Below are 25,644 nucleotides of genomic sequence, written 5' to 3' on the forward strand. Positions count from 1 at the left end.
TACATTTCTATACACTTGACTCTGGGGTTATCCTAAGAATTATTCAAGAATTAAATAATATTTCAAAAGATTTATATTCAAGAATTATTTAAACTTTAAACTTTTAATTGGATTGGCAGGTATTAGTAAATTCTACATATATATCATCGGTGAGAACATAAAACTTTATTTTTTGGATTGGAAATTTTTTGTTAATTCAGTGATGAGAAAAACATGTAGAATCTTCATAAAAATTAAATTTGACTTTTTAGTGTTGTTGTATAATTAGTCAACCGTCGCTTTTACTCTTTTGTCTTTTTTCTAATTAATTTTCTACGCAATTCTTATATTGAATTTTTTTTATTTGTTGGAAAGTTGTTTTGTCAATTAAAACCCTAGCTATTTTCAGTGATATCATAAATTAACTTCAAAGAATATTTCTATTATTTGCGGTTATAACTTAGTCAAGTGTTACTTTCTTGTTTTGTTTTTTTCTACTTGATTTGCAAGACGTTTACGCTAAGTTATATTTCATTTTAGGAATAGTATCATTCGATCTTTATCTATTTAAACCGTTACATTTGAGAAAGGATTATCTCACAAATACACTTCACTTCCATACAATAATAAAGAAAGTATGATTTCTGATAAAAATATATCAACCGAATTTATCCTTATTGTTCTTTTCTGTGTGTTTGTTTCAGGAGATGCAGAAGTGAGATGCATAGAGAGCGAGAGAGAAGCTCTTCTAAGCTTCAAGAATGGCCTCATCGACGAGGATGGTATTCTCTCGTCGTGGAAAAGCAACGAATGCTGCGAATGGCATGGTGTTGGGTGCAGTACCTCCACTAGCCATGTCACCACTCTCAAACTTAGTAGTCTTGAAAATAAAGGTCGTGTATTGAAAGGTGATGTTCGCCCTTCATTGCTCGAATTGCATCATTTAAATCATCTCGACCTTAGTTTCAACGATTTTGGAGGCATTCCGATCCCAGAATTCATTGGTTCCATGAAACAATTACAACACTTGTTCCTTAAATATTCTAACTTTTCTGGGAGCATTCCTCCTCAGTTAGAGAACCTTACCAACCTACACTCACTTGATCTTTCGTCTAACTCTTTGAGTTCTACATCTCTTTCTATACTTGGTTCTGTATTCGAATCACTCGAAATACTAGACTTGTCTGATAATAAACTCAATGGATCCATCCCAGACCTTAGCGCATTTTCTTCATTGAAAGAACTTCATCTTCTGGGAAATAACTTTACCGGCTCCATTCCTCTAAGTGTTGGCCAACTCTCCGAGCTTCAAGTTCTAGATCTTTCTTATAACTCTTTAGAAGGTCTAGTCTCGGGATCCCACTTCACCAAGCTTGATAAGTTAAAGACACTTGATTTATCCTACAATTCATTGATCTTTGATATTCCCCTTGATTGGAGTCCTCCTTTTCAATTGGAAAGTATAGCTTTAGGCGGGTGCAACGTGGGCCCGTATTTCCCGAAATGGATTCAAACTCAGAGGAATTTGCATTCCCTTGATCTCGGCCGTGCCAATATAACACATGAAGCCCCGTGGTGGTTGTGGAGTACGTTTTCATCATTCGGAAACTTGGATCTCTCCGACAATCAAATAAGTGGTGCAATTCCTAATCTCTCATCAACCTCCATACGGTATATGGATCTTCGTAACAATCAATTCTTAGGTCCTATACAGTCCTTTTCTACCATGGCTTCCGATATTATGTTGTCTGGAAATATGTTATCCGGTTCAATATCATCGATTTGCAAAACTAGCAATGATAAGCTTCATACCCTTGTCCTCTGAGGTTCCCGACTGCTGGGAGAATATGCCCAACTTGCAGTCCCTCGACTTGGCTAAAAACAATTTTTCGGGTGAAATTCCTCGCTCTTTTGGCAACTTAGACCACCTCGTTATACTGCAGATCCGCGATAATTACTTATCCGTAAGCTGCCTGACAGTTTGAGATTTTGCCAAGAATTGTATTTAATCGATGTTGAAGGGAACAAGTTAACTGGAGAGATCCCACCTTGGATTCGTGAGAAATATAACATGCATTATCTAAACTTTCGTGGAAATAAATTTCATGGCAGTATTCCTCGGGGGATATGCAACTTGTCTTCGATAATACCTGATTGCTTCACCAATTCAACTGTCATGGCTAGAAAGAATAGCCAGTTTCCGAATCCTGGTCCATCTATGTTTATTGTAATAATCTCCCAAAATACAGAGGAAAATAAGCGCTATGGATATTCATCATTTCAATGGAAAGGTCATGAATGGGAATACAAGCAAAATCTCGAGTTTCTCAAACTCATTGATTTTTCAAGCAATAGATTGACTGGGAGCATTCCCAAATCATTTTCCTACATGAGCGGATTAAGTTCCTTGAATTTATCAAGAAATGGTTTGACAGGATATATAATCGAAGATATTGGTAAACTGGAGATGCTAAATTTTCTTGATCCGTCATATAACCAACTCTCGGGCAAGATACCTACGAGTTTGACAGAAATATACTCTCTTGGTGTTCTTGATTTGTCGAACAACAATTTGTCCGGAAAAATTCCAACAAGTACTCAACTCCAGAGCTTCAATGCATCGGTTTATGCTGGGAATGATGGACTCCGTGGCGACCCTCTGCCAAGGTGCCCCGGAGATAGACTAAGGCCACCAACCACTAATCATCCGAGGGAAAACACGAACGAAAAAGACGACAATATTGGTCTCTCGTTTATGCAAGAAGTTGGCATATCAATAGCCTTTGGTTTTATTTTTGGATTTTGGGGAGTTATTGGTTCATTCATCATGAAAAAATCATGGAGAATTGCATTCTTTAACTCGTTTGATGCTGTTGGAGATTGGTTCTACGTCAGGATTGCTGTGTTTTTATCCAAATGGAGAAACATGTGAATTATAGGTAATATATTAACTACTACATTTTACTGTAATTTATTAAAATTTTGTAATTGAATATATATTATTGTCAAGATTTTATTTAATTCTTCTTTCTGAATAGAGGTGGACAAGCTCGTGGATAGTAGAAGAAAGGATGAAGAGTTATGTTGCTTATAGATGGTTTTGGTACTTGAATTATAGTACATGGCCTAAGTGTTTTTCCTAAGTTCATCAATATTTGTCATGTATTTTAATTAATGACCATGTAATAGTGCATGTAGTTTGCTACTATTTCCTAATTAAGTGTTTTCCCAATTTTATCAATTTTCGTTATGTATATTAATAAGAGATGATGTAGTAGTCTAATTATTTATGAAATAATTTTTCAATCACATGCTAATCCGAAACTAATTTTGATCATAGTACTTCATCTCTTACGTACATAGTATATCGTTTTTACGTCTGAGATCATTTGCGTTTTGTTCTACATTTCTTCTTAATACATTGTAGTATCACAACTTTGTGACTGGAATTTATTAGTAATTTCTTCATTTCATGCATTGATTAAAAAATCATGCAAAATCTTCATGCTTTTAGGATTAAATTCGCCATTTAACTTAATAAGAAATATCTATGTATAAATGTATATGATCATCACTATCTTATTATCTTCAAAGAATTCAATACTACCCATCAAAAATTAAGAAGAAAATTTCCAACATAATATTAAATGAATCCATGCAATGTTGAACTGACAAATTGATATCATCAAAGATTAAAGCCACAAAGTTTGAACAGAAAATGCCACTAGGAAAAGTCTCACATTAGGTTAGGCCTGCAATAGAATAAATGTCAAATATCTTGACTTTGCATATTTAAACCGTTACACATTTACACATGAGATGACAAAGTATCCCACAAATACACTTCACTTCCATCATCAACAAAGAGAGTATGATTTCATATAAAAGAATTGCAATCAAATTTGTTCTTCTTGTTCTTCTTTTGTGTGTGGTTGTTTCAGGAGATGTGCAAGTGAGATGCATAGAGAGGGAGAGAGAAGCTCTTCTAAGCTTCAAGAATGGCCTCATTGATGAGTATGGCCATCTCTCGTCGTGGCAAAGCGACGAATGCTGCGAATGGTATGGCGTTGAGTGCAGCAACGCAACTCGCCACGTCATCGCCCTCCGACTTATTGGTGTAGCCTCGAGAGGTAAGGTTGGTTATTCGTTGCTCAAGTTGCATCATTTGACTTATCTTGACCTCAGTTGGAATGATTTTGGAGGCCTTCCGATCCCGGAATTCATTAGTTCCATGAAACAAGTGCAACACTAGTATCTCAGGAGTTCTAACTTTTCCGGGACCATTCCTCCTCAGTTAGGGAACCTTACAAACCTACGTTCACTTGATCTCTCTTTGAATCCTCTGAGTAGTGAGGATCTCGATTGGCTCTCAAGTCTCTCGTTGTTGTCTTATCTTGATCTGAGTCACATCGACTTAAGTCGTACCATTTGGTTACCCAAAATCTCCAGTCTTCACCTTCTGCATGAATTGCATTTGTCTTCATGTAGCATCACTGCTTTTAGGGCTTCTTCTAACTATTCTTCAACGTCGCTTTCTATCCTCGACCTGACTAATAATCAACTCAATGGAACGATGCCAGACCTGAGAGCATTTTCTTCATTGAAAGAATTGTACCTTTCAGGAAATAACTTTACAGGCTCCATTCCTCTAAGCATTGGCCAACTCTCAAACCTTCAAGTTCTTGATCTTTCTTATAATTCGTTGGAAGGTTTAGTCTCGGAATCCCACTTCATCAAGCTTGATAAGTTAAAGACACTACGTTTATCGTTCAATCCATTCTTGCATATTGCCTCTGATTGGAGTCCTCCTTTTCAGTTGAGTCGTATATCTTTAGCAGGGTGCAATGTGGGCCCGTATTTTCCAAAATGGATTCGATCACAGAGGAATTTGTCGATCCTTGATCTGAGTGGTGCCGGTATAACCGATGAAGCCCCAATGTGGTTGTGGAGTACATCTTCTTTATTACAGTACTTGTTACTCTCTGACAACCAAATAAGTGGTACGGTTCCGAATCTCTCATCCACCTCCATCCTTCATATGGATCTTAGTTACAATCAATTCACAGGACCTATCCCTTTATTTCCTCCCAATGCTTCCGATATTCACTTGAACGAAAATAAGTTCATCGGTTCAATTTCATCTATTTGCAAAACTCACCACGATCAGCTTTGGATCCTCGACCTCTCCAATAATCAGTTGGAAGGAGAGGTTCCCAACTGTTGGGAGAAAATGCCGGAATTGTATGCCCTCAAATTGGCTAACAACAATTTTTCTGGTGAAATTCCGGGCTCTCTAGGCGCTTTACATAAACTCCTTGCACTGCATATGCATGGTAATAATTTATCGGGTGAGTTGCCCTACAATTTGAGACTTTGCCAAAAATTGATATTCATTGATGTTGGAGAAAACGAGTTAACAGGAGAGATCCCCACTTGGATTGGGCAGATGTATAACATGCATTTTCTAAACCTTCGTGGAAATAAATTGCATGGCAGTATTCCTACCGAGATATGCAATCTTACCAATATTCAAGTTCTGGATTTGTCTATAAATAACATGTCTTCGATAATACCTGATTGCTTCAACAATTTTACTATCTTGGCTAGTAATATTCCTGCATTTCTTAACATATCTTATTTTAGTCCATTATACTTTGGATATTCATCGTTTCAATGGAAAGGTCAGGAATCGAAATACACGAAAAATCTTGAGCTTCTCAAACTCATTGATTTATCAAGCAATAGATTGACCGGGAGCATTCCTAGATCATTTTCCGATATGAGGGGATTAAAATCCTTGAATCTATCAAGAAATAGTTTGACAGGACATATAGTTTCGGATATTGGAAAAATGAATATGCTTGATTCTCTTGATCTATCACACAACCAACTTTCTGGCAAGTTACCTACAAGTTTGGCAGAAATACACACTCTTGGTGTTCTTGATTTGTCGAACAACAATTTGTCTGGAAAAATTCCAACAGGCACTCAACTTCAAAGCTTCAATGCTTCAGCTTATGCCGGGAACGATGGACTATGTGGCGACCCTTTGGCAAAGTGCGCCGAAGATAACTTGAGGCCATTTCCCACTAATCCTGGGCAATATATGCATGAGAAAGAGGGCAGTAGATTCTCATTTATTCAAGAAGTTGGCATATCAATGGCTTTTGGTTTCATCTTCGGGTTTTTGGGAGTTGTTGGCTCATTCATACTGAAGAAATCATGGAGAATTGCATTCTTCAACTGGTTGGATATTGCCGGAGATTGGTTCTTTGTCCGGATTGCTTTGTTTGTATCCAAATGGATTCCAAGGTGATACAATACATGTAATTTTAACTACATTAGTATAAGTACTTTCACTCTGTTTTCTTAGTCTTTTTACTTTTATTGTAAACCTTATATTGGTATATGTGTTTCTATATAGTAAGACAAATGATAAAAGAAACTTACTGAATCATATCACCACTGTCTGCCCAAAGCCCACCTATTTTCAAGGAAACATAAAATGTTAATATGATGCACATTACTATTGAAACGACATAGTTTTGTTCCTAAAAGATGGATTACCTCAAGGCCGAAACATATGACAGGATGCAACACTTGTCCGTACAATCGAAACTCAAGGAAATAACACAACTTTCTCTCTTCTCATATTCACCAAAACAACAATCTTCTTTCTTCTCTCTCTCTCTCTTGAATCCACAATGCCAAGCAAGCTAAAGAAGGCCATTGCTGCCGTGAAAGACCAAACAAGCATCAGCCTCGCCAAGGTCTCGAGCAAGGACTCCTCCAGCCTCGAGGTAGCCGTGCTGAAGGCCACGAGCCACGATGATGTCCCCGTCGACGAGAAATACGTCTACGAGGTCCTCCGGCTCGTGTCCTCCAACAAGATCCATGCGGAGGCCTGCGCTCGGGCCATCGGAAAGCGCATTGGCCGCACGCGCAACTGGATCGTCGCCCTGAAGTCCCTGATGCTCGTCCTCAGGATCTTCCAGGACGGCGACCCCTACTTCCCGCGCGAGGTCCTCCACGCGATGAAGCGTGGGGCCAAGATCCTCAACCTCTCGAGCTTCCGCGACGAGTCCAACTCGAGCCCGTGGGACTTCACCTCCTTCGTCCGCGCCTTCGCCCTCTACCTCGACGAGCGTCTCGAGTGCTACCTCACGGGGAACCTCCAGCGCCGCAAGGCGCTGGAGGAGTCCGAAGGGGCTTCCTCTGTCTTCCAACGGAGCCGGAGCAAGATCATCACCGCCACCGAGCCCATCCAGGACATGAAGCCCACGATGCTCCTCGACAAGTTGTCGTACTGGCAACGCCTTCTCGATCGGGCCATCGTCTTGCGGCCGACCGGGTCCGCGAAAACGAACCGGCTCGTCCACATTGCGATCTACGCCGTGCTCAAGGAAAGCTTCGATCTTTACAGAGATGTATCCGAAGGGCTTTCCCTCATTCTTGATAGCTTCTTCCATATGCAATCCCAAAATTGTGTCATTGCATTTCAAACTTGCATCAAAGCTGTGAAGCAATCTGAAGAAGTCTCTGCTTTCTTCAGCCTCTGCAAAAGCTCGGGCATCGGAAGAAACTCCGAATATCCGACCGTGCAAACGATATCCGAAGAATTGATCGAATCTCTTCAAGAATTCTTGAAAGATCAATCATCCTTAGTCGGCAAGCCGGCAGCGACGAGCCAGATCCCTGCCCCGGCGCCAGCGGCAGTGAAACAGGAAGCTGCACTGGCGCCGGTGCGGACGAGGTCCGTCATGCCAGAGAGCCACGGCTCGACGGACAGCGTCTCCGATGAGGGGTCCGAGGACGGGTCCCAGTCCCCGGGCGCCCCCTCGTTGGAGGAGCTGATCCAGGCGGCCGGGACGTTGAAGAGCCGCGGCATTTCCATCGATCTCGAGGCTTATTCGACGTTCAAGCCCGAGGACGCGTTCGGGTTGAGCGACACCGGGTCCAGCCGATCGCTGCCGGTAGCAGATAGGGCCGATCTGATGTCGCTCGACGATTGGTCGGTGGAGGAGGACAACGACGAGGACGACGATCTGGAACCCCGGCGGAGGGAGAATTTGGGGACGTTGCTATCGAAAAATTGGGAAACTGTGCTGGCTGAAACAATGCCGAAGAGATCTACGCCAATGCCTCGCATAGACATTAACGCAAACACCTTCTCTGCGTTCCCGGAAACCCTGAATGTCGACGACGGAGGCGAGCAGGAGCTCTTCCTGTTTGAGGTGGCGGAGGCGGCGCCGGTTGATCAGAATTTTAATCCTTTTGTAGAGGATTCGACGGAATTGGCGGCGGCGCCGACGTTTACTGCGGAAAATCCGAATGTGGGTTCGGTTGAAAATGATCCTTTTGCTTCTTGGGCTGATTTCTCGGATCAAAGCGGCGGCGGCGGCGGAGATCAGCAGAATTTGAAGGAGCAGCAAGAGCTGTGGCTGCAAAATCAGAACAAGATTTTAGAGAAGAATTGCTCTTAGTGTGAATTCAATGAGATGTAATTATTGTTTTATAGACATAGATATAATGAACATAAATTAGATAATTAGATCAGATAATTTATTGTAAACTATTTATGAACTAATTGTAAAAGATGGGATTCATTTTAGTATAATATCACGATCAAAATTAGTTATATTTATAAAATATAAAATATTTAATTATAATAAATTTGAGATATATGTTTAAACTCAATCATAATATGATCAAATGCTAATATTTGAGATATTTTGTGAAATTTTAATGCATGTTTTAGAAATTTAAATATTCTTTTAATGAGTTTAATTTATTTATCAATTATTATATTAATAATAATTTGTATAATTAATATAAAATTGAATGTTAATTTTTTAGTTATCTATATCATAAAATTAGTCAACGAAGTGTCGATTTAGAAGTAAAATAATAGAATAATAGAAATTTTAATGAGTTTTCGGGGCAGTCCATCGAGATTTCGGGTCTGGCCCTAACGGGTTGCGGTTTAATTGAGTACGGGCTTATCGGGTTTTAATTTTATCGGGCTAAAAATTTTCAGCCCTAACCCTATAAATTTGGCGGACTATACGGGCCAACCCACGGGTTGCAGGCTTACTGACATCCCTACTTGTACATGTGCACAGGTCACATCATCATTAGGGTTGAAGCTACTTTTGGCATTCAATAAAATGGTTTGTTTGATTAATGTATGGAATTTGTCAATCATGTCGAGATGAAGATTTTGACGTATTGTCAAAGCTCTGAAAATAGTCATTTGTTATTATAAAAGTGCGTTCATTGCTCAATCAAACTTATCGAGTCGTAAATCTTTATCTTGACATGACAAACAAATATCATAAACTAATCGAACGAACCTTGTTACTAGAAGAGCTAAAATTGGCTTTAGGCAACTATAATATTTAAAACTTTTTCAGAATTCATGCTAGGAAAAAATTTATTTGAGGCTATAAACTGAAATTCATTAAAAATTAGGTAATCTTTTAAATTTTAATTGACAAATCTCTAATATTTATAGACTAATCGCGCGGGAAAATTCTTCTCTCTCTCAAAATTAACGACCGGTTCAGTTCACCAACGCCTTTTCTCTCTCAAAAATAACTACCGGTTTATTTCATCAACGCCTTCTCTCTCTCATGATACGTGTCGCTGATTTTCCGACGATCCACAGACAAATTCACTTCTCTCTCTACAAAATCCACGCAATCTTCAGCTCCTATATTTTCTCTCTCCACACACATTAATGGCCGACCTTCATTACCTCTGCTGAAGCTAAGAAGCTGCGATTCTCGGCATCTGATTCACCTCACACCGTAAAAACAGATAATTGCTCGATCGCGTAGCTGAACATCCGATCAATTTCCCCATTTTTTTCCTGGATTCTCGATTCAAGGTTGATGAAGCTTGTAATCGGTGTTTGCTGTCCTGATTGTTCGTGCGAAGCAGTATTCTTATGGAAATCCCCTGAAATCGAGCTGCATTTCGTTTATTCAGGTAATTTTTTTTTGTTGCTTTTTAGGTTTTTTTTCCCCCAATTGATTTTGCAATCCTGTCGATGTGAATGTTGTTGGACTTGTGGTGGTAGGAGGAACTTTGAAGGAGGAGCGAGGGTTGAGGAATCGTTGTTTGAGTAATGGCGCAAGGGGAAGTGGAGCGCTGCATCTTTCCATTGACGAGTTTGCAGATTGGGTAATTAATTTCTTTTATTGGATTCATTGTGGCTGAATTTAGATTTTGGAAGTTGTTTTTATTGATTTTTCCATGAATGGCATTCAATTTGTGAGTAAATATGGTTTCTGGTCTTATTAAAGAAATACTATGAAGAGAGGAAAAGGTTATGGAAATAGATTGGAGAGCTCTGAATATCTAGAAATCATTTTCCTTGTAAAGAGTATATGATGGATTTCCGAGGTCTCTCTATTGGAATGTAAAGCTTTTGTAGTTGCCTAAAGCATTATTTAACTTAGTGTGTAGGATGCTAAGGAGGAGAATTTTGTTTATACTAATCTCTAGTGTATAATCTAATATATTCAACAATGATCATGGCAGCCTATTTCTCAAAATTCCTGATTATTGAATATGCAAAAGAGGAAAATCTCACAGTGACTTCCTTTTCTTGGATACATCGTGTGTGTGTGTGGGTGGATGGGTGTGCGTTCATCCTAACTCAATGTTCTGAAAGATTTTCTCTAGACATTGCTGTAATCTGTTTAATATAGAGGTTCATATGCTTTGTGCAGGGATTTGCAGTCCTACCTTTCAGATCTCCACTTATTTCTACCTTCTGAGAGTGGGAACTTCTATATCTTGGTGGACAATAGGCCATGGCTGAAAGATCTTGCGCCTCTGCCTACTCATTGGTGGCAATTGATGGTTACTAAGGTTGCTAAAAAGATTATGTTCCATTATAGTTAGCACTATCAAGTTAACATAAGCTCTGTCAAAAACTGTTTTGCTCAGAAGTACTTCTCATATTTCTACAGTCCAGGTTGTCCCCATTCGCGAACACAAGGGGCAAGAAGGAAAAAATGACAACTGAAGAACTTCCAGAATCACAGACTTCTTCCCCACCACCTACCAGAAAATTAAGAGTTCTCCGAGAGTGGTTCCGTGTCATCGATGATGTGGTCGGATCTAGGGAGGATGCTTTGCTTCCAGTAAAGAAGCTCACAACCTCATTGATTGCAAATGGCTTGATACACAGCACTCTGTATGGGTTCATTGTATTTGAGGTTGTGTGGAGCAATGTTCGTGGAATCAATTATTATAATGATCTTCAGGTTGGTAGTGACCGCAGAGAAAACTTTAGTCACTGAAGTTAGAAACCAGGTGCCTGAAATCTGCTTTCTCGTTTCTTGTTTGTCGTTTTCAGACAGATACATCACTTGCAATAGAGGCTAAGATTATGCGAAGATGGGAATTCGACAGTATAGCACAAGCTGTGTGGAGCATAGCCTCATGGTTTCCTGGGACGATGGAAGAACATATTCTGCTGAAGGAGCATTTGGAAATCACATTAGGTATTTGTCATAGCCAGAACTGCATTCTAGATTCTTGCATCATTTCAATATTATTTTTTAGGTGGCTAAAACGTTCATAGGTATATGGAAAATCCTGTCGAGTTCTAATTGCCTCATTTGTTTTCAATCCTCCATTTCTAACAGAACTACAAAGTTCAAATTTGTATAATACTACTATAAACATGTTTATTGATTGTCCAAGGCCTTAATCCATTTTCTAAGTTAATTTGTTGCAGCACTAAGTTTGAGGTTATTTCAGGAGAGGATTACTATGATGCTGAAGAAAGTTTCGTGACGACTATTAATGAGGATGGGGACGAAACTACTAGTGACGTTACACCTGCAGGAAGTGAAACTCCCTGCTCTATGGAGCATACTCCTAGTGTGTGTCCAGATACAACTGACAGTATTAAGAGAACACACCGTGTGTCTCCTACCCTCAATGAGCCTCCCAGAAGATGGAATTTTTTTCGCTCTAGTCACTATGAAGCTGAGCACGCTTCTAGCTCTGGAGAAGCAAACAATGAACCAAATGGAATCTGTTCGAAGACCTCTGATGTAAGTGACAGTGAAGAAAAAATCGAGGTCACAGTCTATCGTGATGTTTTGATTCTATTCAAGTTCAGTGATCCCTATCTCCCTTTCAAGCTAAAGGAAATAATAATGCCAAAACTAAGGCTACTCACTCTACTTGAAGCTGGACTTCCATCGTGGGTCATTTTCCTGCAGTCTTACCCAGGATTTTGCCGGCTCTACCGACCATGGATGTGCCCTCTAGCACGAGGCCTATATGTCCTTATCTCAGTCATTACTGTCCTCATTGGCTTCTATGACTTATACAAGAATGTACCTCTGCTTAAGGCAACAGTTTCTAGAATGTTCGGACCCCTCTGCGACTGGATAGATGCGTGGGAAATGACTTCAAGGATTCAGTATTTAGGAACTATGCTGTTTCTTCATAACTTCCAAAAGGCCATGAAATGGTTCCTCACTGCAACAAGGACCGTTCTCTCCTTCCTCTCATTCTGTGTTATGCCATTGGCTCGGCCCTTTGCTGAGGTCGTGGAATTCTTCTTGCCCCTTTGGAATCTGTTCGAACCAGTAGCAGAGGATTTCTTCTCAGTGATTTCGGCAGTGGTGGAATCTTCCTTCACGATGATAGGTGATATTTTGGAGATCTTCCTGCTGCCGGTGTGGTACTTGTTCAATGTAGCTTGGAATGTTTGTAAGGACACATACTTTCATCAATCACTTTAACCTTTTCTACATAATGGCTACACATTCTTGAATCTTTTTTATCTGTTTCTTCCAGCAACAAAATTCGTATACTCTGTAGCATGGATACTTTTTTACGCTCCGTTCAGGCTGCTCTTCGGGTTCTGCCGTATTCTCGCGTCCTCAAGTTCGGTCTTATTCGCCTTGTTTAGAGATGTGTGGATGTCTTCAAGTAGCATCTTTAGGGTGACAAGGAGTGTTCAGTCAACGGTGAGCACAGTTGAGATTTCAATGTGGCGTTCCCTTTGGAATGACCTTTTCTCTCAGGTAGTTTGCTGCACAACTGAAATCTGCTTAGTTACTAGTGTTTTTCATATTTGATCTGCTTGCAATTTTTGATTTATACATATGTTATGTTTCTTTTGATCAGATTTTTCGTGCTCTCCGAAGTATTCTCCACGGTTTAGTGGCTTTCCTTGCTGCCTGCAATAGGCATCGGCTCAGGTATGACATAGATGTAATTATATTAGTCGATATAGGGCTGGAAACGAACCAGGCCTACCCAAACACTAGCAAGCCCGAGCTTAACACATTTGCATTTTACTTAGGCTCCACCTTGATACATATTTGAGTTTGGCTCAAATCAAAATAGTTAGGCTCGTGCACAGCTCGAGCTGGGTTTGTCATTAATCAAGGTACATAAAATTAGGGGGGAGGGGGATCAAATTCGAGCTTGTGAACAAGGTTGAAAGCATAATATTGGGCCGAACTTCACTTGGTATAGGTTCACAGGCATGCAAACAAACAAGTTCGTGAGCTAACAAAAGGGACTAAATGATTGAATCTCGATGCATTTTAATTAATTGAGATCCAAGTAGCTAGCTCCTTTACAGGTTCAATTAGCAAATGTTGCCCGGAAACAGTTCAATGCAGAGGGGTGCTTCAGCACCCTCAACCATTTTTTTAAAACTTGAACCTCATATTTATTATTTTGGGGGAGCAGTTGATTTTAGCATAACATGAAATATTCAAGCAGAAATCCTAACCCAGACTAACGGAATGCAGCACCATTTTTATCTTTGGACGAAGGCTAGCTCGTCGGTCTGACTAATTTTTTTTCAATGCAGTATCTATAATCATGTGCGTGAGTTCATTCAAAGATCGTTAAGAGCCATGAGGACGTGGCCCCAAGAAAAAGTTGGGATTAGTGTAAGTCAAAAGAACTGTTCTCCCCCTTAATGTGCAGAAGTGATATTCAATTTGATTTATGCATCCGCTGGAAGTTTTTGACCCAAGATTCATATGACAGTGCTCCTCCCTGGAAAGAGTCCTTTTATCGAGTGAAGAAGTCCAAGAAGGAGATGTAACATCTGAATCAGAGGTAACCACAGAAAGCAATCTTCAGAGAGAGAGAGGAGAGGAGAGGTAACCATCTGGCTAAACTAGCATTAATTGTTTTCAGTGGTGCAATTTGTGTAGCATAACTCTTGTCTTCAGAGAGAGAGAGGAGAGGGAGGGAGGGAGAAATTTCAGCTTGGCTTGCAGAGACTTAACTAGTACACAAACTTTTATGATTCCATAAACAACTAGGAGTTGTTACATTGAATTTGAAATAGCTGCTCTAAGTAGACTCCTATGCACGATAAAATAAGCACGATTTCTACTTTACTTTCGACACTTGAGGCAAGTGTACTGTGAAAAGATACAAAAAAGAATGCTCATGGAAAGATGAGTGAGCTCATACTGAAAATTAACCTGCATTTTCATCTCCTTTGCCTGTCATCCACTAACCAGTTGTGTTCTGCAGGAGACATAAAGCTTCATCAAAGACGAATACCCATCCAGAAGAATTATCAGAATAAGGAATGTATGTGCATTGCTGATTATTCATTACTGAGAAAGTATCATTCTGAACTAGAGAAGCAGTACATATTAGATCATTCAAATATTCTCGTATGAAGGCCTTAAGCATGAGTCATCATTATGCTTCAGAATATATTGATTCAAGCTTTTACTTTCAATGGAGTGACTATGATGGCTGCATAAGAATTAGGCTCATTTACACTCATATAAGAAAAAGAGAAGCCTTCTTGATCTGATAGATTGTGTTTTACTGATCCTAAACAATCATTCTACTTTATAGTTCAGAGGCTTTGGAAATGTCGTTGCTCCATAAATTTTGATACTGATGTTTATTCACTAGTTGAACTGATGAAACAAAAAATATTCTATCAGGCACACTCCTTATACCTCTTGGAGACTGAGAATGATATAGGCAAGTTCTTGAAGGATGAAGCGTCGAACATCTCCATAAACCTCTGATCCGAAACTCTTGCTTTGGCTGCTGCAAACCGCTGGTACTCATCGAAAACAGAAGTCAGGCACCATCTCTGTGATTTTCTCAAGCACCCAACGAGGCAACCAGTTCGGTGCTGAATGAAGTGACCACATCCAATAACAAGTTAGTACTTACATCTGCAACTTTGTAGCTACCTAGTTTAGTCTATAGAGAATGTACATATATTACCTTTCCTCGTTTGCAATGAATCAGTACAGGATGATTCTTGACATCTAACATTAAGAAAAAAAAGTGAATAAAACCGAAGTTATCTTACTGAACTCAAGCATGCATTTTCTGAAATGGGAATTTGAAAGTTGAAACCAACATACCTATAGCTACCTTCAGCGCTTCGCGAATTTTGTCTTCGGGTATATTCACAAAGGGTTCCTGTTAAGCACGAGTTCGTGTTATAGGTATCAGGAACATGTTCCCCCTAGAATCGTCCGTCGCTAATTAATTCTTAGGAAGTCAGTACTCTCCTTTCATAACTAAAGGAGCCATGTTCATTTTTGAGCATTATTCAAGAACATTATGATACCAACATTATACTTACCTTACATCCCTCAATCCCAAACTGAAATAACTGAATCCCATTTGCTTTGAGAAACTCCACGTTGGCGTCGGGGTACGGCTCCGGGCACAAATATCTACACAAAGAAAACACAAATTAACCTCTCTCAACCTATCTCTCCACACACACACACACACTACTTTGATGTGTGATATAAGGAAAGAGTTATAGCCATGTGCAATCATATGCTTATTTGCATAAAAATCTAATGAAACTGTACAGTAACTGAAATAACTGTAATAACTGTATTGTAATCAAAATAGCTAAAGAAACACCCAAAATGATTCCTTTATATTATATCTTTCTTCCCACACAATGACAAAGCATTAAATGCCATTTCCCAAATCTTCAATAATCTAACAACTAATATAAAAAAAATGTCAAAAAAACCTTAATATCCACGTCTATGTTTTCACACACCACACACACTCAATCAGCACCATATCCTCAGACCTCAATTTTCAAACACCTCTCTATTTATAGATACATATGTAAAAATATAGAGAAGAGAGAAGAGACTCACATGATAGATCGGAGGTTGAGGGTTTCGAGGAAGGAGAAGTTGCCGGAGTCGGGAAATCCAGACCGGTAAATCCCGCACTCCACCATTGCGAAATTGAGCGGCGGCGTGAACACCGCGCCGCCAGCCTCCACGTAGCTCTCGCCCCGGAACGACACCCGCAGCTGCCGCGGCACAGCCGCTTCTGCGGCTCTGCACTGATTTCTATTGCTGCCGTTTTCGGCGTTGAACTTCATCATCATTTTTATTTTCTGATTTAATCTAACACAAAAAAATGAATTGCTCAACAGTGATCTCTCGCTTTCTTGCTTTTCTAGTTGATTCAGATGAAAAGGAGTGTTGAAGAAATGCCTTTTTGTGATGATTTTTAGTTGGCGGGTTTATTTATAGGCGATGTTTGGGGCATGTAATTTTGACTACCACAAGCAAATGGTATATGCGTGCACTCATCATCCATTTATTCGAATTTATCTATTTTCTCTATTTAATAATACTCCCTCCGTCCACGAGCCATTTCCGGTCACTAGGAGCGGACGTAGAATTTGTTTTGGTATAGGATATTATATAAAATATCGAGAATTCGACGATATTATATGGATAAATAAAATATCAATTTGGTAGGGCTTCGGCCCATTCTCGGTCCCTTTTGGCGTGAACTTTAATAAATTTCCCAAGTCTGAGTACGCTGTTAGTGAAATGAGAGTCTCGATTATTAATTTTAAAATGATTAATTAAATACGAAAATTGGATAACAAAATTTTGGATGAGCCAAATTAATAAAATGAATTTTTGGTTTATGGTATGAGTAAATATTTTATATTTCAATAGAAAGAAAATGTGGTTTTGACTTTGTATTGCATTTAGGTTTTGAAATAAGTACGCAGGATGTATAGTCAACTAAATTGTGTTATTTTTTCTCCTCAAAGAAAAAAAATCTCTTCCAATAAGGATTATTAGGGCGACTTTTTGTTATCATAGGGATGCTAACCATCTAGTTGATTATGTGAGTATTTTTGAATTAATTGTGCATATAGTAAATAATTTCTCGAGCTAAATGAAATTTTATTGCGGGAATATAGAAATAAAAAATTGTTATAATGTTATTTAAAATAGATAATCAAGCGCTAGTATAAATTTGAAGTTTTCAACTTGAAAACTTTTTTTTTCTTTTTTTTTAAGATTTCAAGATGAGAACTATAGTGTACGGTGGCATAATCTAAAGTAGTGTAGAATCTTGTTAATTCAACTATTTGACTTTACGATCTCTAATTAACTTGTTCCATACGAAAATACATGGACACAATTATTTTCATACATGAATTTAAAATCGTGAATCCTGAAAATATTGGAACCAATAATTGACCATTAATTATAGAGTGTATTATAATTATATACTTACATACACACACATGCAATTGGTAGAAGATAAAGCATGAAAATGAGGGAAAGGCAATCCTTTTCTACTTAACTTTTTGTTATAAGAAGTATATTCGCTTATATCTTTTTTGACAAATAAAAATCGGTGGATATTCTTTGAATCAATAAATAAAAGAATAAAAATAAAAAGTGGATGAGTAAATATACTTTAAATTAAAATCACAAAAAACAGTTTTACACGTATGCTAGAATTTTTTTATAATTAATTTTGTCCAAAGCTAATGTTTCTATTTGTAGCAATAATTGTATGTATTGAAAACCTTACGTTTGCAACTCTAGCACTACTTTAATTTGTAATTATATTAACAAGTTACAATAAACGAAACCTCGAAATGATGTGTGGTTTGGAAATGTTAAAAAGTTGAACTATAAATATAAAATTTTATTCACACCTTCCTAAAATGGCTGGAACAAATTATGTTGACATAGTCAATATTATAATAGATGCACCTTTAATTATTTTTGTTTTATTTTTTTCAAAAGAGAAAGATCGGTAGAAAGAGCATAATAGTATTATTCCAACGAATATGCTACTTTATATTATGAGTGTGCTGATTTTGGAGAGCTGCGCGCCACGTTTACATAATTTGTCCTTTGTTGGGACCTTTGTCCTATATCTTGCATGCTCAAATATTAGTTCTAATCGTGCAACGGCAGATCCAGAAAACAGAACTTGTAGGGTTATGTATAATGAAAGATATCGTCTATAGCATCGGAGGCATAAGCGATGCGGTGATTGTTTCTTGCAGTGGATGACGGATGAAAAATAGAAGTGAACTCCAGTCTCGAAAGGATGGTGCAGAACTGTCTCACAGTGGGATTGACGACAACTCCAAAGACCGAATTTAATAGAGTTTTTTTCTATTTTCGGGTCATCCCCAAGTATATACATAGATATGTAATTGTTGTGATATGTCTCTTTTCAATATATGTCTCGGAATTTTGGGACAAATTTTCTTATTTTTCATTAATAATAGTATAGTTATTTTGCAAATATTAATAAGTCGACATGTTATAAGAAGATGGAAAGTTCTCAAATTAAACCTTTTTAAATTCTATTTGTATCCCCCAATGATTTTAAGTGGATATATACATGTAATAAAATCATTTAAAAATCAAATCATACACCAGTTCTGAAATTACCATAATTAATATAAATAATTAAAAAACACTTCAAACAAATAGAATAGTTTTGAATGCATCCAAGCACTAAATTTTATGCATTGAACCAACCATGCAAAAACTATTGTAATTAAATATATATATGCACTCTAAAATATGTTTCAATTACTATATAAATGGAAGACTGCATGAAACAATCCACACTAAATTTAATTAATCATAATTATAATCAATATAAATAATCAAAAAGGATTTTAAATGACATAAAATAGAAACATGCATGATCCATGAAACACCCCCACACTAAATTTAACTATTTCTAAAATTTTTAATGAAGTTGGAGCATGCAAAACCACAATAAAAATTTAGTAGTCTAGCTAACCACCAGAGTTGCTATTATCAAGTGTTAGCTGAATTAATTAGTCACGCAATGTCAGAATGTCACTTAATTATTTGAATAAATAAATATGAGAACAAAGTTACACCATAAAAATAAACCACTTATGCATACATCATTTTCCATAATTAGTACTTTTCCATCTCTTTTAGGTGTTATAGAAATGTTTGTCTTTTGAAATCGATCACTATGGGTGGTTTATATTTAAGTGATTATTCTTTTGACAATTTATGTGTTGTACTCCTATTGTTTAAGGGGGCTAATCATATGTTGTATTCAACATGAAACAAAACTTACATAAATTCACTTCTTTATGATGTGATGATTTTAATCCTTACAACAAACTGCACAAACTAGACAATCAGAGTAAGCAACTCACAATTAGTATGGACGTTGTTAATTTACTTCATCAAATCAGTCTCAATCGTAATTATGATTCTTAATTATACTCCCCCCGTCCCACTTTAGGAGTCCCGGTTTACTACTTCTGGGTGTCCCACTTTAGGAATCCCGATTGGAATATTTCATAATTGGTAATAGGCACCAACATTCCACTGTCTTAAAACCCGTGTCAACTCAACCGGGACTCCTAAAGTGGGACGGAAGGAGTAATTTATGATCATGAACCAACCACAAAGAATGGTTATCTTTAAGAGCCGCATAATTTACATTTTAAAATTCAATAATTGGAACTTGGTCCACTTTTAACGGTTTCTATTTGCTCACGCAATTTGTCTTTCTTTACTAATTAAGTAATTATGGGTTTTAACTTTTACTATTTTTTATTTCATCGATGTCAATTAGAAAGTCAAAAAAATACAAAAGTTTATTAATGTAATGGATCCTTTTTTTAATTGATTTTCAAGGGGTCAGTTTATTTTCGGTGATGTGATTTGAACATACAAAACAAATTAGGTCAATTCTCTATACTATGCTAATATGATTAAATATAATTGTATTGAATGTGACAAGGCCATCTTACAAGATAAATACATCAAGAAACATCATATGTTATATTATCATACACGTTTTGCCTTAGTGAGAATAATACTTGTGTGGACGATAGCATTGATCAGTGTCACTCTATTTTAAAAACATGAGATTTGTAAATTTGTGTAATTATGATGTACATAGGCTATTGTGGTAAATTAACAATGATACTATAAATTTAACTATGACAAAAAAAAATGATAATCTAGTAATCTTAACTATCACAAAAATAAGTTATTAAAATTTCAATAATAAAATATTTATCCTTTCCCTCCATTTTCTCTCTTTCATAGGGAATGAAAGCTTTAAGAAAGTTCTCAAAAATGTTTTCTAAGTATAAATTTTCATAGATGTATCACTGAATATACTAAAAAAATGTTATCTTTAAATAACCTAAAGCTATGGGCTAAAAGTAATAATCTCAAAATGAGTAAACTGAGAAATGAACACCATTAGCAGAGGTTAATGGCAGTAGTAAACTAACTCTTGAACAAGCCTCTGCTCTCTCATTTTCCGTCGTTTTTGTAGTGCTCGTTTCACCTCCGACTCCCACAGGTTCTGAGGTCATTCCATCGATTCTTCAAATCTTCGGTGGTTCCATTAATCACGCCGCTTTTCTTCTTTCATCCGAAGTATGTGTTTTCTATTCTAAACAAGCATTCTCTTCTCAGAGGTGAGTCTGTGAATATGGCTCGGATAAAATCCTGGACCTGCAATGCACGAGGCAGTGACTAATAGTAGATTTTTCGAACAATCATCTGAAAAGCTTTGGATTTTTTTGTTCAAGGTGTATGAAATTTTCGTACCTCTGATGCTTCGAAGTTGCAATCAGCGAGTTCACCGCTCTCCCAGGCATCGGTGATAGACTTCAGAGGCATGTCCAAGAGTTCTAAGGGGATGTGCAGGAAATAGAGTAAGATAAAGTTGTTGAGAAATGCAGTTATAATGGAAATATGGTACAGTAATCGAAAAAAAAAATTCACCGGCCAACTTTCTCAGCTTCCGGATGGATGATATAAGATTATCCATGTCCTTTTGAGCCTCTTGTGACTTCTCTCTCTCGTCCACGGCCAACATGGGCTCGAGTAAAGAGGAGAGATGCTCGAACAGCAGCTGGATCAGTCTTTGAAGCTGTATTTAGAAAGCCGGTGAGAAAGATACTTCGACTTAATAGTTATACAAATTTTTTAAATCAAGTATATTGATCAATTCTTGCACTGCACCTGCAATGTTTCTTGAGCAGCCATGTCATCTATAAGAAGTATCTCTTTCGCAAGTCTCGTAAAGACCGACTCGAGAATCATGGTCATGCTCCTCAGATATACGGAAGGAAGTAACAAGGGTTCCCAGATTATGTGCACTTTCTCGATCACAAACGCAATCTAGCAGAAAACTGAATCAACGTCTCAAACTGGGGAAGGCATTGAAGCTTCTTCTTCATTTCAAAAAGGTGCTGAATACCTGATCGATGCAAAATTTGGCAGATTCAAACTGTTTCACTTTGTGGGTGTTTTGAAACCCGTTGGCTCCATCGATAGCCTAGTCAACAACATATCACAGCACAATCAGATCGGAAAAGATTTGGCTTGTAAAAATGCACGCACAGAAGATACCACAAAAAGGCCTGTTTCCAGAGAGTACCTGTTTTAAGTTGGACTTAACAAGCTGAACTTGACGCTGCAAAACTTCTTCAGCCAGGAGTAGAAATTTGGGAGCCAAATCAATAAATACAGCAAGCTCCTTAACAGAACTAGGAAAGTACGGGCGATACTGCAAAATTAGAGCGATGAGATGCATTATTGAAAAGTAGTTCAGAGAGTTTATTTTGGTGAATGACTACTTATTTCAGTTGAAAGAGAATCAATAACTCTAAATAAACTACATTCAATTAGCTTCAGAAATCAGAGATCAATTTCTACAGTTCGATGGCAGGAGCATATTGTCGGAAAGGAATGCAATATTTTTTTCTGATGATGCCAAAGATATGGAAAGGAAAACTAATCAATATGCAGACCTACCTGAAATGCAAGCCCAAGAACCTCCTGAGATAGGTAAAGACAGTCATTGTGCATGAGAACAGCCGCCTGGGTAATGGAATCGAGCTGGCTTTGAAGCTTTAGAAATCAAGTAGACGTGTCATAACATTAAATATATTATCATATTTGTTGAACTTTTATGAATATGAACGTAAGCAAAATCTTCACCACAATGCAAAAGAACTTGACTAGATATAGCTCAAAGCAAAGTAATTTAATCTACACACCTTCACAGGGATGATCGCTTCGTAAAGAACTAGAGCATTTCTAGCAGCATGGTAGAATTCCAATGCCACTTTTGGAGGTGATAAGCACACATCCTGCAATAACCAGTGGCATAAAAACACATTCTCAATATGTGTGGGGGTACAAAGACATAGAAAGTAATCAAGTATATAAGTCGACAAATTGGTACACAAGTCGACAAATTGGCGAGAGTGTATAGTGAAATGAAAAACAAAAACATAACCTTTAGGGTTTGATGCACAAGCTCCATTAGTTCTTTAGCTGATACAGACACCACGCATTCCTCAGATGAAAACAGCAAAATAACGCGGTTGGAGTCAGCACTCTCTTCTTTGTTGGCGCCCAATGTTCTCGTGCTATAGTCCTGTAGGCAAATACACCACAGCTGAATCAGGCAGACCAGCAGAAAACACTTACAAGATCACAAATATGTACTCACTTGAGGAAGACTGAAATCAGATTGCAGAAGCATATTTCTGGCCCTAGCCAAAATTTGAGCTTTCTTTCTCGATGCAAAGTGCACTTCAACATTGTCAGCAAAATTACTCAGCTTATGATCTTTATCATTCGATGAAGATATGAACTTAAGTTCCTTCAAAGCTGTCTCAAAATCAATTGTGAGTTTCCTGATCTGCTGAAACTCAGCGAGCTTCGAAGCATCATCGGGAACAGCCTGAAACCCGATGGAGGGATTTCATGACTAACATCTCACCATGGGAAACAAAATTTTATGAAATCACATATCTTCTCAACAAAATTCTTTATATATGAACCGATATTTAATACTACGAGAATTAAACACAAACCTTGACAAGGAAATTTGAAATAATCATATCTGACATCCTTGGCCAAGTCAATCGTCCAAAACAGCGCATCCAAGATCCATCGTTGAAGCATAAATATTTGCTGAAAAAATTTATGATCTGAACGATGTTGGAGTACATAAGTTTACCATCCACCTTATTGCCCTGTGAATATGAGGACGATTAAATGGGCCACGAGCATGGGTTTAATTCACGCAAAGGAATAAGTACATGATAGTTATATAAACGCAGTGCACACGAAAGCCAATTCTGCTTCCAGATTCCTAATCTGTACCTCAGACTCAACAGATGGAGACATCTTAAGAACTGCTTCTTTGACATGGCCCGGATCCTGGTTGTTTTCTCCTTCTTCAACTATAGGATTTGCTTTACAACTCACCACTGGCGTGAAAACATATTTAGTGATCAAATCTGCAATTTTAGCAAGCCCATAATCAAGAACCCCTGCAACCTACATAAACACCATGGGTGATTACACATTGCAGAGAAAGTTGCCACTGAAAAATGAATACGGGAATATTTTCCAATTTTTACTCACATCCATAGCATTCATTAGAGTGGACAGCTCTAGACCATTAACTCCATCAATCTGATACTTCACATAAACCGCATTGGCATCCTGATCGAACCGCACGGCATTCTCCATAAACCTCAAAAGTAGCTCTTGAATCTACATCCAAATTGAACGGCTCTAAAAACAAATCATTAAATTGGATAAAATCACCATTTTGTTACTCATCACCAATAAAAAAATGTAAGTTTCAATCGTCAATTGTGCCACAAGCAATGAAAAGAGCAAAAAATTCAACCTTTTCTGAGAAAAGCCTAACTCCTCCAAGTTCAGAAAATGAAATGAAGTTCTCTATTCACTAAGAGTTCTTATTGCAGAAGCTTAATAACTGTAAAAATTGCACAAAATACAGCCTTCAATCCAACTAAGGCAGAGCAAAATTAAGAGGAATGTTCAATCCAATCAATATTTGCAAAATCCAATTCCTCTGATCACACAAAATCAAAGCAAAATTCCAATTCACCTCCTCGAAGCAATCCACCCACTGTTTTCTGAAAATCGCATAAACCGCCGGCTCACCTTCCTCCGCCGCGTGAGAATCGCCACGGCCCTTCACTCCAAGAGCTGCTTTCAGCTCCCTGAGCCCCTCCGCCGCCTCCACCACTCTCCCGCTCTTCACATCCTCCCTAACCACCCCCAATTTCCGATCCAATTCCAAAATTACCCCCAAAAACTCCACAATCTCCCTCTTCCCCCGCGCCTCCCGCCTCTTTTCCACAATCTCCTTCACGATCCTCCCCACATCCGCCTCCACCGGCTGATCGCACAGCGCGGCGACGTCTCCGGCGAGATTCTCGGATTTCGAAACGACGTCGGAGCAGCGCGAGAAGAGGGCGGAGAAGTCGGAATGGTGGGAAAGGAGGTACGATTGGACGGTGGATTTGATGCGGAGGGAGTGGGAATCGAGGCGGGAGATGAGGAGGCGGAGGTCCGGCGCCGAGAGCGGCGAGGAGGGGGATTCCGGCGAGATGAGAAGATCTCGGACGTTGATTGTGTTGATCATGACGTCGATCGTGAGAGTCCACCGCATTAACTGTGGGGATGTCTGCAGCAGATAGTTTGGCGTTGCAGAAAATTAATGTTTTCGGTGAATTTCACTTTAACCCCCAAATAATTTGTAATTATCAGTTTTCACCGTTTATTCAAGAAAATAGCAAATAGAGATAGGATAATCACCAAGCTGATGTGGGATAAGATAATAGAATTTTAACACGCCCTTTCATGTGTGGACCGGAATGACATATCGGACTTTCATTACGTGGGTAGGCAAGAGAAGAGATAAAGAGATATAATCCATCATCGACTTGGGCCACTCACCTCTTAAAAGGCCTCATAAGGGGGAGGGTTATCCACACTTATATAGATTAGATTGGATTATCACCAAGTCGATGTGGGACAGAATTTTAGAGAATTTAACACGCCCCCTCACGTGTGGGCCGAAAAGGATATCGGTCTTCCATCACGTGGGTAGGCAATGCTAGAGAACCATCATCGATGTGGGCCGGAAAGGACATCGGTTTTCCACTCGTGAGGTAGATAAGAGATAAAGAGAATAAATTCATCATCGACTTGGGCCCGCTCTGATACCATATTAGAAATGAGCCACTCACCCCTTAAAAGGCCTCATAAGGGGGAGGGTTATCCATCCTTATATAGAAGAGATAGGATCATCACCAAGTCGATGTGGGACAGACTTTTAGAGAATTTAACACGCCCCCTCACGTGTGGGCCGGAAAGGACATCGGTCTTCCACTCGTGAGGTAGATAAGAGATAAAGAGAATAAATCCATCATCGACTTGGGCCCGCTCTGATACCATATTAGAAATGGATCACTCACCCCTTAAAAGGCCTCACAAGGGGGAGGGTTATCCATCCTTA

General features: G+C 38.5%; 4 protein-coding genes and 2 pseudogenes across 7 annotated transcripts; 4 read left to right on the plus strand and 2 right to left on the minus strand.

The window, feature by feature from the left end:
• Positions 1–578: 578 nt before the first annotated feature.
• LOC148929809 (receptor-like protein EIX2) lies at positions 579–3,288 on the plus strand (annotated as a pseudogene). The gene is made up of 2 exons (XR_016129036.1): positions 579–2,918; positions 3,018–3,288. The product of XR_016129036.1 is annotated as a receptor-like protein EIX2 (transcript).
• A 947-nt stretch (positions 3,289–4,235) lies between these two features.
• LOC125195560 (receptor-like protein EIX2) lies at positions 4,236–6,435 on the plus strand. The gene has a single exon (XM_089069997.1). The coding sequence runs from the start codon at positions 4,553–4,555 to the stop codon at positions 6,293–6,295; it is 1,743 nt and encodes a 580-aa protein (XP_088926123.1). The 5' UTR covers positions 4,236–4,552; the 3' UTR covers positions 6,296–6,435.
• A 117-nt stretch (positions 6,436–6,552) lies between these two features.
• On the plus strand, positions 6,553–8,515 carry LOC125195561 (clathrin coat assembly protein AP180 pseudogene; annotated as a pseudogene).
• A 1,123-nt stretch (positions 8,516–9,638) lies between these two features.
• Positions 9,639–15,278, plus strand: LOC125195562 (uncharacterized). Of its 2 annotated transcripts, none has more exons than XM_089057724.1 (12): positions 9,639–9,969; positions 10,061–10,164; positions 10,716–10,857; positions 10,959–11,255; positions 11,348–11,495; positions 11,755–12,720; positions 12,808–13,037; positions 13,141–13,214; positions 13,838–13,919; positions 13,994–14,135; positions 14,518–14,577; positions 14,946–15,278. In XM_089057724.1, the coding sequence occupies exons 2-10, from the start codon at positions 10,109–10,111 to the stop codon at positions 14,075–14,077; spliced, it is 2,079 nt and encodes a 692-aa protein (XP_088913850.1). In that variant the 5' UTR covers positions 9,639–9,969; positions 10,061–10,108; the 3' UTR covers positions 14,078–14,135; positions 14,518–14,577; positions 14,946–15,278. The 2 variants fall into 2 exon arrangements, with proteins under 2 accessions (XP_088913850.1, XP_088913849.1); XM_089057723.1 differs by having other exon boundaries at positions 14,020–14,135.
• On the minus strand, positions 14,265–16,540 carry LOC125192664 (inositol diphosphatase DSP4-like). Its single transcript, XM_048090285.2, has 6 exons — positions 16,146–16,540; positions 15,605–15,698; positions 15,381–15,438; positions 15,238–15,281; positions 14,961–15,142; positions 14,265–14,511 (listed from the first exon to the last, which is right to left on the minus strand). Exons 1-6 carry the CDS (start codon positions 16,382–16,384, stop codon positions 14,490–14,492), a joined length of 639 nt encoding a protein of 212 aa, XP_047946242.2. The 5' UTR covers positions 16,385–16,540; the 3' UTR covers positions 14,265–14,489.
• Positions 16,541–20,318: 3,778 nt separating this feature from the next.
• LOC125192975 (centromere/kinetochore protein zw10 homolog) lies at positions 20,319–24,828 on the minus strand. 2 transcript variants are annotated; one of them, XM_048090662.2, is made up of 14 exons: positions 24,229–24,824; positions 23,733–23,864; positions 23,469–23,645; positions 23,177–23,338; positions 22,810–23,043; positions 22,594–22,734; positions 22,352–22,444; positions 22,107–22,202; positions 21,730–21,858; positions 21,550–21,627; positions 21,312–21,470; positions 21,072–21,219; positions 20,895–20,977; positions 20,319–20,798 (listed from the first exon to the last, which is right to left on the minus strand). In XM_048090662.2, the coding sequence occupies exons 1-14, from the start codon at positions 24,793–24,795 to the stop codon at positions 20,712–20,714; spliced, it is 2,286 nt and encodes a 761-aa protein (XP_047946619.2). In that variant the 5' UTR covers positions 24,796–24,824; the 3' UTR covers positions 20,319–20,711. The 2 variants fall into 2 exon arrangements, with proteins under 2 accessions (XP_047946619.2, XP_088926065.1); XM_089069939.1 differs by lacking the exons at positions 20,319–20,798; positions 20,895–20,977; positions 21,072–21,219 and having other exon boundaries at positions 21,318–21,481; positions 24,229–24,828.
• Between the last annotated feature and the right edge of the window lie 816 nt (positions 24,829–25,644).

The sequence above is a fragment of the Salvia hispanica genome, chromosome 4 (assembly GCF_029641045.1).
Source record: "Salvia hispanica isolate PSC_SH4W2 chromosome 4, Shi_PSC_v1, whole genome shotgun sequence".
Classification (NCBI taxonomy): domain Eukaryota; kingdom Viridiplantae; phylum Streptophyta; class Magnoliopsida; order Lamiales; family Lamiaceae; genus Salvia; species Salvia hispanica.

Bases quoted from the DNA above. Each gene is read 5' to 3' on its own strand.
- LOC125195560 (XM_089069997.1), top strand. From the start codon at position 4,553: ATGCCAGACCTGAGAGCATTTTCTTCATTGAAAGAATTGTACCTTTCA.
- LOC125195562 (XM_089057723.1), top strand. From the start codon at position 10,109: ATGGCGCAAGGGGAAGTGGAGCGCTGCATCTTTCCATTGACGAGTTTG. The intron at 13,038-13,140 runs GTAGTTTGCTGC...TCTTTTGATCAG, and splicing joins GGAATGACCTTTTCTCTCAG to ATTTTTCGTGCTCTCCGAAG. The intron at 13,920-14,019 runs GTAAGTCAAAAG...TTCATATGACAG, and splicing joins AAGAAAAAGTTGGGATTAGT to TGCTCCTCCCTGGAAAGAGT.
- LOC125192664 (XM_048090285.2), bottom strand. From the start codon at position 16,384: ATGATGATGAAGTTCAACGCCGAAAACGGCAGCAATAGAAATCAGTGC. The intron at 15,439-15,604 runs GTAAGTATAATG...CGTGCTTAACAG, and splicing joins TTGGGATTGAGGGATGTAAG to GAACCCTTTGTGAATATACC. The intron at 15,143-15,237 runs GTAATATATGTA...CACTTCATTCAG, and splicing joins TTCATTGCAAACGAGGAAAG to CACCGAACTGGTTGCCTCGT.
- LOC125192975 (XM_048090662.2), bottom strand. From the start codon at position 24,795: ATGCGGTGGACTCTCACGATCGACGTCATGATCAACACAATCAACGTC. The intron at 20,978-21,071 runs GTGAATTTTTTT...ACATCCCCTTAG, and splicing joins GAAGCTGAGAAAGTTGGCCG to AACTCTTGGACATGCCTCTG. The intron at 20,799-20,894 runs GTACGAAAATTT...CGTGCATTGCAG, and splicing joins GCAACTTCGAAGCATCAGAG to GTCCAGGATTTTATCCGAGC.